At 34.3% G+C, this 19,525-nt stretch overlaps 2 protein-coding genes across 2 annotated transcripts in view; one reads left to right on the top strand and one right to left on the bottom strand.

Moving 5' to 3' along the window:
• The window catches only part of Tet (Ten-Eleven Translocation (TET) family protein), a 120,021-nt gene that overhangs the window by 66,767 nt on the left and 33,729 nt on the right, over nt 1–19,525 (top strand). The gene's annotated exons all lie outside the window — the stretch shown is intronic.
• On the bottom strand, nt 5,445–15,825 carry LOC143909295 (uncharacterized). Its single transcript, XM_077427217.1, has 2 exons — nt 15,482–15,825; nt 5,445–7,044 (listed from the first exon to the last, which is right to left on the bottom strand). Exon 2 carries the CDS (start codon nt 5,772–5,774, stop codon nt 5,445–5,447), a length of 330 nt encoding a protein of 109 aa, XP_077283343.1. The 5' UTR covers nt 5,775–7,044; nt 15,482–15,825.

Below are 19,525 nucleotides of genomic sequence, written 5' to 3'. Positions count from 1 at the left end.
TGTTATCATCATAGGCCAGCGCGACCTTGCGCACCATTGTTCATTTTTATGGTGAACCTTTTTTTTGCTCTAGCTTTGTAGTTTGCCCTGTTTCCTGTAAAATAGCCCCAAAACGCCCTCTTTCCTGGAAAAAGCACGCTCCACCGCCGAAGACTAGTTATCAGTAAGAGACGGTGGCCGGTTTCTATTTGGACAAAAAAATGCGTTCACCATTGTCAATTTCTATTGTCAACCTTTTTTTTGCTCTGTAGTTTTGTAGGACAATAGTAATTGACAATAGTCAACCCTCTTTCCTGAGAAATGGAAACGCCACCGCCGATCTCTAGTTATTATGCGGCTATGGGTAGTGGGAGTGCCGGGATGTATGTACAGTAGGAAAAACGGGAGCGAGAGAATCGTCTGGGCGGATCTAGATGCGCCGGCCAAGGTCGGTCACCCCCGACGAGGGGGTGTGAGACTCGAACCCGAGGTTTTAAGGGTGAGGAATATGGGGAATAGTGCCTTCATCGCCGTGCACCTATCATCAATACCCCTTTCCATTCCGTATTAGTGTACAAACTTTTTTAATTAAATTCTGATTAAGGGAAAACGTTTTTTTAATATACGGTGGAAAGGTGCACCAGGTTAAATCATTGACTGCGGATTCGGGGATTTCTGGAATTCCATATCTCAACACTCATATTTACATATTATACACATGTACAGTCCGGTGGCGTGCGGTGGTGTTGATTTTGGGTGTGCTGTGTATGAAAAATTAAAAAAAAGTTATATTTTTAAAACGAATTTTATTATTATTTATACATTAATTGTATTCTTCGCTCTTTAGACATGAATTGGGTCTTCTTCATCGGAGTTTCTTCTATTGTTGAATCGTCAATACAAGAAGGATACCACTCGCTTCATAATTTCGAATTTCGAATTTCGTTCCTGGGTCTACCCGGGCAGAAACCCTAGTACTAACTTGCGAGCTGTAACTGTAACCGAGTGGATACAGTAGTACGCGGTAGATGAGTACACGACATGCTCATCAATACGAGATGATGGCGCGAGCCCCCATTGCCACAGTGTTCGCTTCGAACTTATCCACCATTGTGCAAATAAACCGGTTTGAAATATGTTGGAGGCTTGTGGCAGACTCGCCGCTACAAACAATGTCTACGAACCTACTGCGAGCCTCCTTTGATTTGTCGCAAAAACAATCAATAATTAAGTTATAGTCGTAAACATTCATATGTAGTAGTTACATATGTATGTACATACATATGCCCGTCGTGCAAGCGCTCATGGTTTATTTCCGCTTATGCCCTCTTTATCGCACGTGTTCTTTTCGTACATATCAATATGAATTTTTAACATGAATTTGTACTACTTCACTAGCATACTTTACACTGTAGCTTTCCTATATACATATGTACATACTCAAGTAAATGTCAATTTAAATCAAATGTTAAATTTTGATTTGAAAGCGGGAGATTTTAAAACGACAGTCCTTACTTAATTCATCTGCATTCTAAATCTACACACTTCAATGAGGGGTATTACATTATCAATAGTGATCGTGATTTTAGTATCGCGGATTTCAAAACAACCCAATTTCGCTACTGATTATCACGATACTGACCTATTGCACTATCAATACGGATCGCGTGATAATATTGATAGTGTAATATGTAAACCCCAATGTAAACAATTAGATGTCAATAATACCACAATTTTAGTTTTAAATGTGTACATACATATGTAAGTACATATGTATGTATGCTAGTTTCAGGTTTGTTAATTTTATGTCGAATAATGTACACAAATACAGTAAATCATATTATACATACATACAATGTTCGTTTTGCGAACGTTGACTATAATATTGTCTTGATTATTAATTGCGAAGCTGGAAGATAATTAAAAATCAACATTTACTTTGGCATCCGTGTTTTTACAACCTCGTCTCTATCTCCTTCGAAATATCTTATATGTATGTAGATCTCTCTTTTTGTCTACTACGTAGATATATGTATACATAAATAGTCTAAAAACCTTACGTGAGCCTTTTGTTTTCATGTACGAAAAAAACAAGCTTGTTATGAACATTTACATAAATTCATACATTTTAAGCTCAAATAGTTACTAAAATTTTCGAATGATATGAATTCGAATGTAATCGTGCTATTTTAATAATAGCTTATGTATGTGTTCATATTATATTTGTTTGAATTATAATAATCTTGCTCAACTATATTTATTTAATAAATTCGTTAGTTTTCCCTTCTCATTATTTTCATATATTTTCTTATTTATTGCCTTTGCCGTTTAACATTTGCGTATCATTTTGACACATTTGATATATTTTACACACAGAAAATACAAAAGTATTTTATAATGTACCCATTTATAGTACATATACAATATACATATAGACAATTACATAATCTAATTTTTTAAAATTATCTCACAAAATAGTCGAAATACATCATATATACGAAATGCAATGGGGATCTGAGGGTTAAAATATGATACTTGCGTGTGTAATCATCGAAGATGACGAAATTGCAGTTATCGAGTATCGAAGATGTAATGACTGCGAAGAATATATCCTTTTATACATTCTATAGTTAGTACCTTGGTAATTTCATTCTCAAGTTTGCTGCAACTACAAATAATGACTAGTATTATTTTAATAATGCCAAATTGGTGTTTTGTATGTAAGGGGGAATCGGTCAACGTATGTATTTGCTAGGAACGCGAGTAACAGATGAACATTTAAATTTATATATTAATTAAAAGGTGAATTGACCGGTGAATCACCAAACTTATCTTGTAAAAATACATGTTTACAATGTGTACATATATCTTTTCTATTTAAGTCTCCAACTCTTATAAGTTATATTATAACGCTGCGTTCGGGGTGGAAATTGTGTGAAAAAAGATTAAAACCTAGAATGAGGTATTAAGAGGTATATAAATCTTGCGAAAGTCATTTACGTAATCACCAGAATTAAACATGGAAAAAAATTGATAGTTTTTAAATTGAGTTTCAATTTCGAATGTTTTTGTTGTTTGCCGTGGTAAATAGTTTTTCGCATGGTATAATATATTAAATCCTCTGATTTCGTATACCTTCGCTGCCTTTGTTTTGATTTAACTATTTTCGGTTTTGTGTTTACTTTAATTCGCTATTTTGATAGCACTTCAGAAATTAAAAAACATCTCATTGGTACAAAGATTAACTACTGAACTCAAATTACTTTTTCTGAAGTAAATATAAAACACGTGTCCTGAAATATTATCATGCATGTTGGTATATTGACGAGTTATACATACGTACATATTGTATATGCATATAACGTTTCAAAATTTGATAGCGTAAAGAAACGTAATTATATTTAGTTTAGTCAGCTTTCGTTCCCATCGAATTCGCTCAGTCTCTCACGCTACCTCCTCTTCCCCTAACGGAACACGTATTTGAAAGTTTATTCGAATTGCATTCGCAAAAAAACAAAAATTAGAATAACTCTAAAGCTGTGAAATAAAAGTGTACAAATACATATTTCACTTGATAAAAATAAATCACAACTTGTATTATTGTGACGAAAATCACGCCCACTAAAAGCTTAACAATAAAGAAAGTGAAAAAAATCATTGTTTTCTTATTAGTACGAAAAAATTTTTGTTATTTAATTATTAATGTTTCAAATGACGTAATCGAGATCTTTGTCCATCACATGTTTCATCGAATTCTTGTACGTTTTTTTTCGTTCAAAAATTCGTTTTTGAACATATGAGTAGTGGTAGGATAGTCACAGTGCTATCCATTGTTCGGCAAACCTTTAACAATGCACCTTTGAACAATACACGGCCCCCTCAGGCTCCGGTGACTACATATGAGTGTCATATTATGTTGCATTATCATTTTTCCATTGACATTACATATGTCATGGTATCATTTTTTCGTTCGCGATTTTGTCCGGGGACGTTTTATCATGACACCGATTTTGACAGATCTGTAAAAACTTCCGGTGGCCCTTTCGGCATAAACTCCGAGTTTATGAAGACTCGAAAAATGAACTCGTACCATGAGAACATCTCGGGCTGGAACATTGTGCCGTAAGGTGGACCCAAAAACTTCATATTGTCGGAAAAATTCTCCAATAATGTACCCAGCATACCTAATTTTTTTAAATTATCGTCTTCTTACAAACATATATCGTTTCCTACACATTTACTCCACCCAATATTAATTTATTGTAACATACATAAGTACAACATCATTAAGTTGTATAAAAAAATTGCACGTAAAAGAAAAATGTACATATGTATCCGAACCCAATACCTTTTGCGAATCTCATTCGCAAGTGTTCAAACGTATGTATGTATGTAGGTATGTATTTCAATTAAATTAGATTTGATGAAATTGAATCAGCGTATGTATGTATGTGTATGTACGTTAGACCGCAGTGAATAATGCAAATGTGGAGCGGTCCAATACATAAAAAAATAGATATATCTGTGAAAACACAGATATATGTATCTACGTGGTAAAAATAGTCCCTAGAAATTTCTGCACAATATCTACATACATATGTACATATGTATAGTAAAATGAAATCATGAAAAGAGTGACGATTTTCTAAAAAAACCACTTTCGCCATACAAATAAATGGTCGCTAGTATGGCACTTTCAGTCATAACTAGTCACCGGAGCCTGAGGGGGCCGTGTATTGTTCAAAGGTTGTAAATGCATTGTTAAAGGTTTGCCGAACAATGGATAGCACTGTGACTATCCTACCTCTAGTCATAACAGTGGTTTTGAATTCCCGTTAATCAGTCAAAAATAGGGATTGCAATACCGGTAAACCGGTAAATCATCAAAATCGGTAAATTTAAAGAATTACCGGTAATCACCGGAAACTATTTTGTCACAAATGGCGTATTGTGGTTTAGGTTGTCTGGAATTTGTTTATTTTCAGTATTTAATGTGGCTATTTAAAATTGATAAATTCATTGGCAACACAGACCAACCAAATCGTGATCAGATGGTTGTTTCAATTGTGATCGAAACTTTAAATAAATAGATATGAATATAATATAAAATTTATTTTTAATTACTTACGATTCAATTTAGGTTAAAGTTTTCAGGAAAAGTCTCCAAATACAATTTTCTCATCCACGAAAATATATTTTTCATTTACCGGTAAATACCGGTAAATCATTTACTGTTCACCGGTTTATGAAATTTAACGGTAAATTGCAATGCCTAGTGAAAAATCTTATCATAATCGACCCAATCAAAACTGCAATAGGCGACCATTGCAGGCGCTGTTGTATTTTGTAAAAAAGTTGGATTGAAATTTTTGGATTAATTTTCTTTAGTACGACTCAAGTTTTCCACTAGGTCCGTCATAGGAAAACTTAAATTTGCATTTTACACTCCGGCCAGCACGGCAAAGTTATACATGTTGTGATGTGCGATGGGCAGCGGGGCGGCGGGGGAGCGCGGAGCGGGGGGCGGAAGCGCGCGGTGGCGGGGGGGCGGGGGGCGGAGGCGCGGGCGGGCAGCGGGCGGGGAAGCGGCGGGGGGAGCGGGGGAGCGGGGCGACGGGCGACGGGCGAGTCGCGCGCGTCTCTCGCACCGGACGCACGCCCGCCAACTCACCGCTCCACGATTCGATTCGCGATCTCAATCCAATCACATCTAAAGACGAGAGTTGAGCGACGAGGGCGAACGGAGTGCACGCCGAATGCAATTTGATGCACTCGCCTCGAGCAGCCGATCTCATACGATCTCGTTTCCCGCCCAAATGTGTTTAAAAGTCACGCGACGACGCGCTCTACCGCGGCCGCGATAGCGAACACTCTGCAGCCGACTCCCTCCCCGCTCCCCCCCCCCCCCCCACACTACGGGGCTCTGTATAAAACTTTTGACAGATAAATACGTCAAAAAGAGTCCGTTTCCGGTGCGGTCGTAACGTCCGAACATTTACGGCCATAGTCCGAGGCGCGCTTCGCCACCCCGTGTCTTCAAATTATTTTCCGAAGGTGATTCTCGATTAGGTTCTGCGTTATAATTTAGATGTATTTGAACTTACCATATTGTTTATTGACGTTGGATACTTTATCCTTGTGTTTTGGAATTATGCAAAAGTTTAGTTGTTGAATTTTGTCGTTTGTTTCGAATTCTATTTGACTTTGTTCGTTTTCGTTTCTGCGTTTCCATCTCTACATTCTGCGAGGAAACTTCGCCTGGACGAGAACTTCGCATATTACCTTCAAACTACCGGTATAAACAACATTTATTATACATAAATATTTTTAATCCCAAAATATGTATTAATTTTTAAATCCTGTTTACTTACAGCCAGTTTACTCACTAATTTGGTTGAATTATTATAATTATATAAATCAATGTTACTCGAGTAAACTTGTGAATTGGCTGCATTTAACCCGGGTTTTATGTATTTGAAAAGAAATTGTAAATAGATTTATTCTAGGAAAAATGATGAAGATGTCGACGCTTCCAGATTTTAAAATCTTCAATTTCTACTGAAAATAACCTAGCTATTATTTTGAATGGTTCGGTGATTACATCCCAAACGTGAATCACTACCAAGATAACCGCCGCTACGAAAATTACTCGCGCGGCTCCGGTCTCCTGCCTATATATTGCTCAAAATTGCCCAAATCTTGTAAAAAAAAAAGCATTTGCTGACCAATATTTGGGCAGTTTTCAGTACGGCAATTTTCCTGTGCGATAGGCGATCCGCGCGAGCGATTTTCGTACCGGCGTTAATCCTGTTAACTATTGACATTTGGGATGTAACCCGCTTATCATTTTGAATCTAATATATAATTTCGAAAGAGACTTTGTATGTAAGTATGTATATATGTTAGTATCTTTGGTTGTGAACTTCGTAAACAAAACAAAGTTTCTATGACGACAATTCAATTGGTTGAATATTATATTTTTTTCGATACAAATAAATTTAATAAAAAAACAAATGAATATTTACTATTAGATTCGCCATGTTTAACCTGTTTATATTACAAATACTGAGTGAAGTCGGGTAAAACAAATAGTATACTATAAATCGTTAAAACTTTATCTTATTTTTTGTACTAATTTTTCCGAAAGGAAAAACTTTTGTTATCTATTATAGCTGGTCAGATTGAAAATATTCCTATTGGTGAAATTGAAAATTTTCCTATTAGAAAACTGGTTTTAGCTTTGCATTTTCAATAAAAACAAAAGCTTTAAATAAATAAAAAAAATTGCACTATATGTATGTATATTTTTAATCGTCGCTGCTTAATGGTGAAATTGCAAATTATATAATACTAGTGGTGCTACCCGACTTCGCCTGGTAAATGGAAATGCAGTGTAGTAGTGAGAATACCGCCGAAGTATAAAAAAATCTTTATTTGTTTTTTTTTTTAATTTATTAGAATCGAAAAATAATTATATTATTTAATGACCGACAAATCACTAATGTCTTTGACCAATCCAGCCAATCAGAAACGAATTACAGACGCTGTTTCGGTTTTATATATACGATATTATAAGGCGTACAGTCAGTAAGTAATAAACGATCTCCTGTAGGAATAACGAAAATTGAATAGGTTGTACCATTTGACTTAAATAACGACCATCGTCAATGAAAAAATATCTCAATGTTAATACATACACGAAGAGTGCGATCGCTTCATACTTTCCAAAGGTTCGATTTATCGTCAATGATGATTATAACTAGTCTTCGGTGGTCGATGGATGCTTTTCAAATAACAATAGATTACTCCATTTGTAGTGAAGTGAACCATTTTTTGTGCGAAAAGCGTCTATCGGACGCCGATATTTGATTATAACTATAAGAAGTTATAAGAGTCGAGGATTGATGAAGTGCGAAACTGACCAATTGACTCGACTGCGTTGCAAGCGCTTAGTTAGTTGGTCGGTATTAGTCGATTTATCTAATAAAAGGAGACGATAATTCTCCGGTTCGTTGACCGGACGTGTGTCGGACAGAACGAACGTCGTATCTATGACGTGAACGTCATATCTTTCGTGACGATGCTGATATATGTATATGTACATACGTTGTATGTTGAGCGTAGTCACGCAAAGTTTTGCCTAGTTTCAAAAAATCTGGGCTATGTGGGTCTTGTGACCATAAAATGGTATATTGGACGTGTCCCACATTTAGGGCTCATTCGTAAAAAAATGACAAGCATATTCGAAGATAACACAAAAGATTTTACTTCGAAGTCTCGTTTTCTTCTTAGTAAAGAATCTCTTAAATCGTGAATATACATTACGTATTTCGGCTGAGGTACAATAAGCCAATTTTAATAGATAATTGTAATTTTATATATCTAACTATTTTATTGAATCCTTAATTATATTTTGTACTATGTATATATATATTGACGTAATTAAACGCATAAAATTCAATTTAGTCTGAATTCAAGTCATCAAGAATACTTCCTTGTAGTTATTTTATGGTGAATCACAATACCTTATGTTTTCGAAACACGGTCATTGAATTGTGCGTTGCATATTTATCCACCTTGTCCTAACTAAATATGATTGTTATGTTTCATACAACCCAGGTCATATATTGATATGGTATTGATTCAGAAACGTGCCTATAATATCTACAGTTGATAGTTTGATCCATCTTGACAAAGATGGATCAACAACAAAAAAAATCACGTTTTTAACTAACTACAGAGACTAACAACGAAACAATATTTATTAAGTTTGACCCACTGAATTCGAAAATGACAATAAACTTGTAGGTTTCTTCTCGTTTATGAGATTTGACTGTTAAAAAAATGCGCAATTTTTACAATTTTTTTTTTGGCTTTTGCAGTCTTCAACTAAAAATCTTGTATTGCTGTACCAATAGTGAGTTTTGAAAGCAAGAGTCGGATGTTTTTTCTATTGATTATGATTTTTTTTTAAACATTTTTTTCTCGAGCTATTATGCATTTATTAGACCAGTTCTATATTTCACTGCGTTTACAAGGGTTGGTTTTCAATCTCAATATTTTATTTTATCCGAAAGTACTACTTCGAGTGGTAAAATGAAATAATTAATGAAGTATTCTAAGTGGAGGCGCTCAAATGAGCCTGAGCGATTGAGATGGAGTATACAACAGCATTTTCAATTGAATTTAAAACATTTAATAATAAAAATTCGCTAAATAATTAAGTATTTAAAGCAAAAATAAAAATCACACTCAATAGAAAAAACACCCGACTCTTGACTTCAATACTCACATTTGGCCCAGACATTTTAGAGTTTGAATTAAAGACTGCAAGAGCCAATAATGTGTAAAAATTGTGCATTTTTTTAAACGCTCATATCTCATAAACGAGAAGAAATCAACAAAAATCATAGTGATATTCGAATTCAATAGGTCAAATTTAGTGAAGATCGAATAATCTCCGCTCCGTAATTTTTTTGTTGTTCAATCTGTGAGCAAACCGAGATTTTCATGTAATATATGTACATATCTTTAGTCGACAAAAACCTATCGTATGCGGAAATCACACTATCCGATTCGCTAAATTTAGAGGAACTTTACGACGCGTCACAATATCACTCTAAATTTGTTTAATTGGTCCGGAAAATTTGATGATGTGATTCCCGCATTAGTTGGACAATTGTTGAATAAATTATTTTAACACCGATCTGTCATCATAGGAATACAATAGCAATTAGAGGTTTTTCTGAATATTTTGATAATACTGTTTTTTACGCCCACCAAACACATGCATGGTTATGATAAGCTTTACTGTAATATTAGTCTACAAAAGCCTTGTAAAAATGAAAACTAGGCATTTTGACTTCTATATACCAAAAACATCGACTTTCTTCCTATGTATTATATATACGAACGTTTACTTTCTCCAGTATTGGCTGATCTGATAACGTGACGAAATTATTGGTTTAGACATTGGACTTTGAAAATTGAAAATCCCTTCTCCTTCGTTTATAAGGTCTTTGCGCAATCCTAAGCGAAAATCTGGCACTCGCGCGTACGTACGAAACTGGTTTAAACGATTGAACATTATATGGGAATTTGAATATTAATTGAATCGATTGAACATTTGAATTTCGTAGCGGAAATAGTTAGGTCACATAAAATAACGATAAAAATGTCAATAGTGCATAAATGTGTAGTTGTGGTCGAATGAAGTGCCTCGTTCGCGTGTTATTCACCTCTCACGTATCCATGCTCGAAGTTTTGTTTACTGTTCTGTTTACGAAATGCCCTGCTGACGGATCGTTGTACATATGTATGTATGTGTGTATGTGTTATTTCTGTTCTGCCAGTTATGCACCAGGTGTGGCACGCGGGTTATTACACTTACAACTACGTCACCATCTCCCAACTCAAACCAGATGAAAAGTCCTTTAAACAATCCCAACTACGCTGTGGGTGAGGTGGGACTTTTCGAATTTATCTGCTCAAAATTCGCAATGCTAAATGCGAACCTCCGAAATTAATGCAAAGTTTGCCAAAGCGCCGGCAATTTACACGATTTGGAGAGCACGCAATCAAATTGACGAACATGGATTGCAATTAAGCTATATATAATACATATAATTGACAATTTCAGTTAAGGTCCATTTTTTTTCATAAATACTACAATAGTGTTGTAAATTTTCGCGGTTTGTTCGATTGAAATCTTATTTGTACGCGACAATCTTGGGTCAATGCACTATGGGTTAAGAACCCCAGTTGTTGGGCTAACAACTAACTAAGAACCAAAGGTTCAAGCATTATTACCCAATAAAAGTATGTAATAGTACAATGACATGTCAGTTTACATCATTGTAAATAAAATAAAAAAATATTAATTGTTTTTACACTTAACTTTTAAAAAATAGATTTGTTTGTTCTTGATTATAAAAATTAAATATTTACAACAGATATGAAATAAATCAACTAAGTAATTATGGGATTTCGTCAGAAACACAAAATGAAAATTTAATTTTCCATATGAATCATTAAAAATTCCTCATCCGAAATTTATTTTTTGATTATCTATTTAACATCGCTGTAAAATATGACTATGATTTATGCTGAACTAGTTTTCGCGTAAAAGATTATTATAGACATGAACATTTTTTTAGTATCTTGTTACAAAGTTGAAATTTTTGAATTTTGGGTCTAGAAAATCTATCCGCAATATTTGTGTATGGAATAATCCTGTCCGTAAAAATCACCAAAACTGAAGAAAAAAAACCTTATAAATCTCACTCATTTTTTCAGTAAGATGTTTTAAAAACTGAATCAGAAAGAAAATTTGTCGTTGAAAAAACACGATTTTCCCATTTTGTTAATTTCCAGATATCTCTGGAATACAGCTGATGCAGTGGCGGATCAAGTATATATGGGGGGGGGGGGGGCATAGGCGCATTTGAAATTTGAGGCCCCCCACTTCAGTAAAAAAAAATGCTATCATCATTTACTATGCTTTTAAGTATACATATGTATAGTTTTTCATTAGGATTTTACAAAACCATATATTTTTTAATTATTTACTATAGGTACTATTTTAAGATAAAGTTTTATAAAACATTTTTTCTTTCAATATTTTTTTATTGTTTATCTACGAATACGTACTTGAAACTATCAAATTTAGCGTAACGAATTTTTGAAATATCAGGTCTATATGCATACATTGGGTATTGCTTCCTCACTATAATTTAGTAATTCAATATTCATATACATTATTAAATAAAAATAAATGCAATTTTAACTCGAAGTTGGAGTCGGAGTCGCTCAAATTTTGAACTACTTCGACTCCAGTCAAAAACCCACGACTCCACAACCTTGTATGTAACGCAAGCGCTCATCGAAATTGAAATCTCATTAATTCTTCCTCGTCGATAACTCGGGCACTTTGGTTCTTTTTAAACGACTTTTATATTATTCAGATCTTGAATTTGAAAGTTTGTCTCGTTTTTTGAGTACGTACATATGTACGTTAGCGTAAACCCACGCGCCAAAACAAACGCACGTGTTCGCCGTGCCCACTTTCGCGTTGTCCTCTATAGTCTATAGCACAGTCTGCAATACCGATGCTATGGCATCAAGGTCGCGTGCCGTCGGCCATCTTTTTTATTTTATTTTTTTTTGTCGGAGAACGCGATATCTACGATCAGCTGTCGGACAAGCCCTAAGAACGTAGCCCCGACCTGCGCGGGTCACGCCGACTGCGGGTCACGTAGCTGGTGGCACGTACGCTGCCATGTTGTCGTCACTTCATTCATATTTAACACCTGGCCCGGTGGCGTGCCACTCTTAAATCCTTTCGTGGCCCCTTCCAGGAGGTTTGGGGTCGTAAAAAACAGCCCCACATTTTTTTCTTGAGTGACGATTAGCGCGCGCAATACGTGCGCTAACAGGTGGGATCATATCAGCTGGAAAAGTTATAGATCGTAATTTCACTAATTTATTTACACCTATGGGTCTGTTCATACCTATCTAGCACTAGCCGGCAGCAGCAGGTATCCTGCAAGTACGGACAGTATTCTTTTATACATTATATACGGACGCGTATGAATGCGTGAATGCGCATGCGCGAATGGAGTATGAATGCATCCATATTGATTGTACCAAAGAATACTGTCCGTACTTGCAGGATACCTGCTGCTGCCGGTTGGGTAGGTATGAACAGACCTTAATCCCTGAAATTTTTTATTACATGAATTTGTCAAAAAAAAAACAAACGGTAAAATCCCCATCGCTAATTTCATGAAATTGTCATTACATGATGTGCTGGACAGGAGTTATTGTGTGTATGCCCGCGATGGTTTCTGTATAAAAAATCGCCCAAAAACGGGAACGGAAACGGTAAAAACGGGAATGAGTGGCATTGCAACGCAATAATTTCAAATGTATTCGCGTAGACACATGGGTTGTTAGGGTAAAGTAAACAAACAATGGAATCATTTCAAATGTGTTCCCTGCCTGCGTTTTTCCGACAAATTATCATTACTATAATTAAATTTGAAACTGGAGCATTCACTTATCGTAACACACCGAGAAACGGGAACGGGAACGCGTGCCGGGTTCAGCTAGTTATATACAAAATTCATTCAAAAGGTAACATGATTTTATTTCAAATGAATCTATGGGTCTCTAAATGAATTGTATTAGCCTTGTCGAAGGTAGATATATTCAATTATCATAGTTATGAATACGCCCTTGAATAAAATGGAACCAATCAAGTTCAAATTTGAGTCATCAGCAAGTTGAAGCAGCGACGAGCCGATCATAAAAGCAAATTACCTGACAGTGTTGCCAGCTACTTATCATTTCGATTAATACGTACATGTGTTTTATTAGCTAAATTGTAAGGCATATTATTTATAGATATGGTTTCTTCTATGACTAGAAATTAATTTTTTTTCTATGACTAGAAATTAGCGCCCGGGATTAATTGAAACATTCTAATAATTAAATTTTATTGATACACTTTTCCATTACGAGAAAAAATTATTACGATGTTACGTGTGCAAGAAAATACTGGTTAAACGGGTTATAATAATATTTGACCTTGTAAATTACTCGTTATAGTGATTGTAACTCTTCTGAATTTCATACATACATATATTTTCAAATTATAAAATGTCACATTTGAGTATCCCTTTCGGTGGCGACCTAAAAATTCAAATGAGCATCCTTTCGAGTATTGTCGAAGGAAACTTATTTTTACCAAAGTATGTATATATAATACATACATATGTATGTACATTAGTACACGTATGCGCATTTTTAACCGTATTCGTATTCCAAAATATTCTTAAAATCACATACAATATGTTAAATCACATTCATATGTATGTATGCACGTATGTTATACAAAGACAAAATATGTACGTATGAAAAATATTTAAATATTTTCTTAACCGTATACATATACATACGTACATATATATGTTTTATAAATATATTTACATATTGTAGCATTTCGTTATATGATAAAAAAAGTACCTAGTAAATAATTATTTATATTTAGGTTAAATAATAGACATGTCCGGTAGTAAAGTAGAAGAAATAAAGAGTTGTGCAAAACAGAGGCGAGTGGAAGCGCGTTGGAGAGGCCTTCATCCAGCAGGAGATAGTGATTGCCTGTAGATGATGATGATGATTTACATATCGAATCTTTCGTTATCTATTGTTTCTCTGTGTATTATTTATGTAGTGGATAGTTTTGATACTAAATTTTTCCCTATTTTGCCACCATGTGTGTTCGTAATTTATTTTCAGTAAACTTATATAATACTAGTTGTTTTACCCGTATCAGTATTTGTAATAAAATATACATACATATAGTGCAATTTTTTTATTTATGTAAAGCTTTTGTTTTTATTGAAAATGCAAAGCTAAAACCAGTTTTCTAATAGGAAAATTTTCAATTTCATCAATAAGAATATTTTCAAATTGACCAGCTAGATTACAAAAGTTTTCCTTTCGGAAAAATTAGTACAAAAATAAAATAAAGTTTTAACGGTTTATAGTATACAAGTTGTTTTACCCGGCTTCGCTCAGTATTTGTATTATAAGCAGCTTAAACATGGCGAATCTAATAGTAAATATTCATTTGTTTTTTATATATATATATTGAATCGTCCAACCAACCAACCAACATTACATATTTATATACTTACATACAAAGGCTCTTTCAAAATTATATATTAGATATGTACGTGAAAATGCCGACTCTAATTTGTAATAATGATTATGTATTATTTATATGTACATACATATATACTATGTATGGCTGTTTTGTGAAGTATTAATTTATATCGTTCACTTTTAAAAACCATATAAAACTCCATTGTTTTTCCTTCCCGTTGCTGAGATAAAAGTATAATGGCGCCATTAAACCTTATCCATATTTATCATCCATTGTTTGGCCGGCAGTCATGACCCGAATATACCGAATGTACCTTTGTGGTTGATAAACCAACGATGCATGTTATATATGTTGTATGTAGGTACATAATAATATTTATAACATTTAAGTAGACTATGGATTGCAATACCGGTTTACCGGTAAACCGTCAAAATGTTACCATCGGTAATTACCGGTAAATTAGAAAAATTACCGGTATTTACCGGAAATTATTTTTATCGTGAATTAAGTATACATGCATATTTTGCATAACATTCCATTCAAAATCAAATGACGTTGTGGATTAGGTAGTCTGGAATTTATTTATTTTCGGTTTTTAAATGAAAAATATATTGAGAAAAAAACATAAAACACGTTCTCAATAATGTATAATATTAATATATAATATGATATCATATATTCAATTCTAATATATAATTTCGAAAGAGACTTTGTATGTACATATGTAAGTTTTGGTTCGTAGAATCCGTGACGACAAATGAATTTTCAAATAAATTTAATAAAATGTTTACTATTAGATTAGCCATGTTTAGTAGTTTATATTACAAATACCGAGCGAAGCCGGGTAAAACCACTAGTATATAATATTAATAAAAATGAAACATAATAAATTTTACCAAAGGAACATGTTATTATGGTTCATATTAATATTCGGATGTGACCGACTCTTGACTTTGTGTATGTATTTGAGGAATATAAGAAGGTCACAAAACAAAATTCGATAATTAAACATACATACACGTTCACACATACCGGTTATGAGAGCATTTTCGATGCAATTTGAGCACAAATGTAGGAAAACTTACACAAGACAAAAGTTCTACTTCCCGTTGTCGGATTTTGTTCAAAATTTTTGTATTACTTAAAATCACTATTTATTATACACATTAAATATCAAAAAAATAAAAATAATTTAAAAGGTCAAAATAAAATAATGAAATATTGTTTTTAAAAAAAGACTACTTCCGGTTTACGAATTCTGACCAACACCTTATCAGCTCTAAGCTAATACATAAATAATACAAATATAAATTTTCAGCTTGATACGTTCAAGGGTGTGGAAAGAATCGTGGTTACAACATTTTTGACTTTTCTATGAGGAAAAAATTCCAGTATATTAAATTTAGTAATGTTTTTTTCATCACATTGATACGAGAATTATACTTGAATTTTTATTTTATCAAGAGTACACATGTTTAAGGGGTCGAAAAAAATAGTGGAATAAAAATCGAACATTAGTAAACTGCCAAATTTTTTTCATAACTTGGTATTAAGTTTAAACTGCTAGATATGAAATTTCAGTTCAATAAACCAAAGAACCAAAGACAAAGAGAACAAATTCAGTCCGATTTGATTAGCGGCTTGGGAGATAATTGAATTCAAAAACTTAAAAAAAGGACAACTATAATTGGAGGTACCATTTCCGATCAACTTAAAAATTTGAAAAAAATTAACGTCGTATCGATAAGAATTTCAGTTACCGATACTAAGTTTCGGTTCGATAGGACTGACAGTGGTCCAAAAATCAAATCACAAAATGCCTAAAATACACTGTTACACAGCCACACACATTTTTTCTAGATTATTAAAACGTGATCAGTGATCGATTCTAAGTTCAAATCAGTCAAAATCTCGAGTTCGAATTTTCGCATGATCACAAAATTTCATCTATTGTTACTACGTACATAGATAAAGTAAAAATATTATTAATTTATTTTTATATTGCTGGTTAAATTCATACTCGAATTTAATCAGTAATTAGAAATCACTATATTTTCGTTTCGTGAAAGCATTATATGTACATATATCATGTCAGTATGTATTTAAGATATGTTTTTAATTATCGTATTTGATCCGAAATTAGGGTGAATTTTTATCTAAATGATAACACATTTTTCAACCACCCGTTCCTTTATCCTGAGCCCTCATGACAATTAAGATAATTAGGAAGGATTTTCTATTCAAATTTACATAAGGTGGGAGCTTTATTTTTAATACCGCTAGTATTATGGCACAAACAGATGAAGGGGTCGACCGAATGAGCAGAAAATATGTTATCTCGGGCAAGTATGTTTGAGAGCACATTTACATAAGTACATATGTACATGCAAAATATTATAATGACTAATGTCTCACCTCTCCGGTATCCATCACTGCAGTGGCGGCTCGTGAGAATTCATAGAGGGGGGGCTGCAGAGATTAATCGGGATGTAATAGCTCGTTGACCATACCGGTGATCAAATGCAGACAAAAATAGCATGCATATGTACTATACTGGGAGGGCTGCAGACCTGCAGCCCATATGGACGGCAAAATAGCATGCATTTGTACTATACTGGGAGAGCTGTAGCCCCACAGTCCATATAGACGAGCCGCCACTGCATCACTGCCATCTCCCTGTTGATATGATCGTAAATTGCATGCACATTTGTACACATTTACATATGTACATGTACATACATGCAAAATATTATTATAATGAATAATGTCTCACCTCACCGGTATCCATCACTGCCATCTCCCTGTTGACATGATCGTAATTGCATGTACATACATATGTACACATTTACATATGTACATGTACATACATGCAAAATATTATAATGACTAATGTCTCACCTCACCGGTATCCATCACTGCCATCTCCCTGTTGACATGATCGTAAATTTCATGTACATATGTACACATTTACATATGTACATGTACATACATGCAAAATATTATAATGACTAATGTCTCACCTCACCGGTATCCATCACTGCCATCTCCCTGTTGACATGATCGTAAATTGCATGTATATATGTACACATTTACATATGTACATGTACACTCATGCAAAATATTATAATGACTAATGTCTCACCTCACCGGTATCCATCACTGCCATCTCCCTGTTGACATGATCGTAAATTGCATGTATATATGTACACATTTACATATGTACATGTACACTCATGCAAAATATTATAATGACTAATGTCTCACCTCACCGGTATCCATCACTGCCATCTCCCTGTTGACATGATCGTAAATTTCATGTACATATGTACACATTTACATATGTACATGTACATACATGCAAAATATTATAATGACTAATGTCTCACCTCACCGGTATCCATCACTGCCATCTCCCTGTTGACATGATCGTAAATTTCATGTACATATGTACACATTTACATATGTACATGTACATACATGCAAAATATTATAATGACTAATGTCTCACCTCACCGGTATCCATCACTGCCATCTCCCTGTTGACATGATCGTAAATTGCATGTATATATGTACACATTTACATATGTACATGTACACTCATGCAAAATATTATAATGACTAATGTCTCACCTCACCGGTATCCATCACTGCCATCTCCCTGTTGACATGATCGTAAATTATCCCGAAAAGATATGGGTGATCGAAGTCAGACTTTTTATTCGAAAAACTATTTAAATTATTTATTTAAAAAAGAGCTATGCATACAAATTTAACAGATTTAATAGCACCTTGACAATGTGCATTGCGTGCAGCCGTTTTCCATGCTAACCATTATGGGGTGTTTGTCGAAGGTGACAGCACAGCTAATGGGCGGGTCGTCTGGGGAAAAATCGTCGTCGGGTTATCCTGGCGACGGGGCAGACGCACGCCAGACGGTCTCCCCTACATCCCCCTGTCCCTCCCTTCGGGGGATTCGGGAATCCGGACCTGGACCCGAAACCCGGAACCCGCCCCGGGATCGTCCCAACTTTCAGGCCAAACACCCGCCCTACCGCATTATTTCGAACGGTTTAACTTGTGACGGCTGAAGCCCTTTCACGGTCGCGTTTGCGTCTTCGTCGGGTTTGTGTCATTTTTTATTTCTTTGTTTTCTTCAATGAAAAATTTGGCAGCAAATTTCGACCAAACTTGTTAACTTCAAATTAATACTCGTTATTTAGAAGTTGCTTGTCGTGCACGTACATACCTACATATATATTATTTATGAGAATTTTTGCGTAAAGTAAGCTAAATAAACTATCGCCAATATGAATGATTTCACATATGTATGTATGTATGTACATATTTAGATAAGCGGCTATTCGTTATCTAGAATTGACAGTATTTCTAAAGTTGTAATTATTAAATTATTGGCTAAAAGCATCTCATTCATTCTACGCATTATTTTCACCTTGATCGTATTTCATAATATTTCAAATTTTCACGCTTGTTTTTTCAGATAAAAGCGTTATTTACGCAGCTGTGCTACGTACCGAGTTTACTCATTATTTCTCAACGCTCTAATTTCAATTAAAGTATTTGATCGTCTCCAGTTTGTTTTTTTTTTACTTCATTTAATTTATCGAAGTTATAAAAATATTCCTTTTTTTGTCTTTTATCTGCGAAAAGTCCACGGTTATATATCAAAACCTCATAGTAGCAAATCATAACAACGTTTTCTCGATAATAAAGACAAGTCGAGCGTGAATAGATAGCGACGTTCCCGTCTTCATTATGATGGGAAAACTTATTGATTGTGTTTCCTTTCGCTTTACTTTTTTGTTTCAACATTAAACATTAAATGAGAAAATCATAGCGAACCTTTGTGTCTAAAAG

Source organism: Arctopsyche grandis, chromosome 1 (genome assembly GCF_051622035.1).
Source record: "Arctopsyche grandis isolate Sample6627 chromosome 1, ASM5162203v2, whole genome shotgun sequence".
NCBI classification, from domain to species: Eukaryota; Metazoa; Arthropoda; class Insecta; order Trichoptera; family Hydropsychidae; genus Arctopsyche; species Arctopsyche grandis.
The sequence above is the reverse complement of the archived record's forward strand: the minus strand, read 5'-3'. Positions and strand labels throughout refer to the sequence as shown.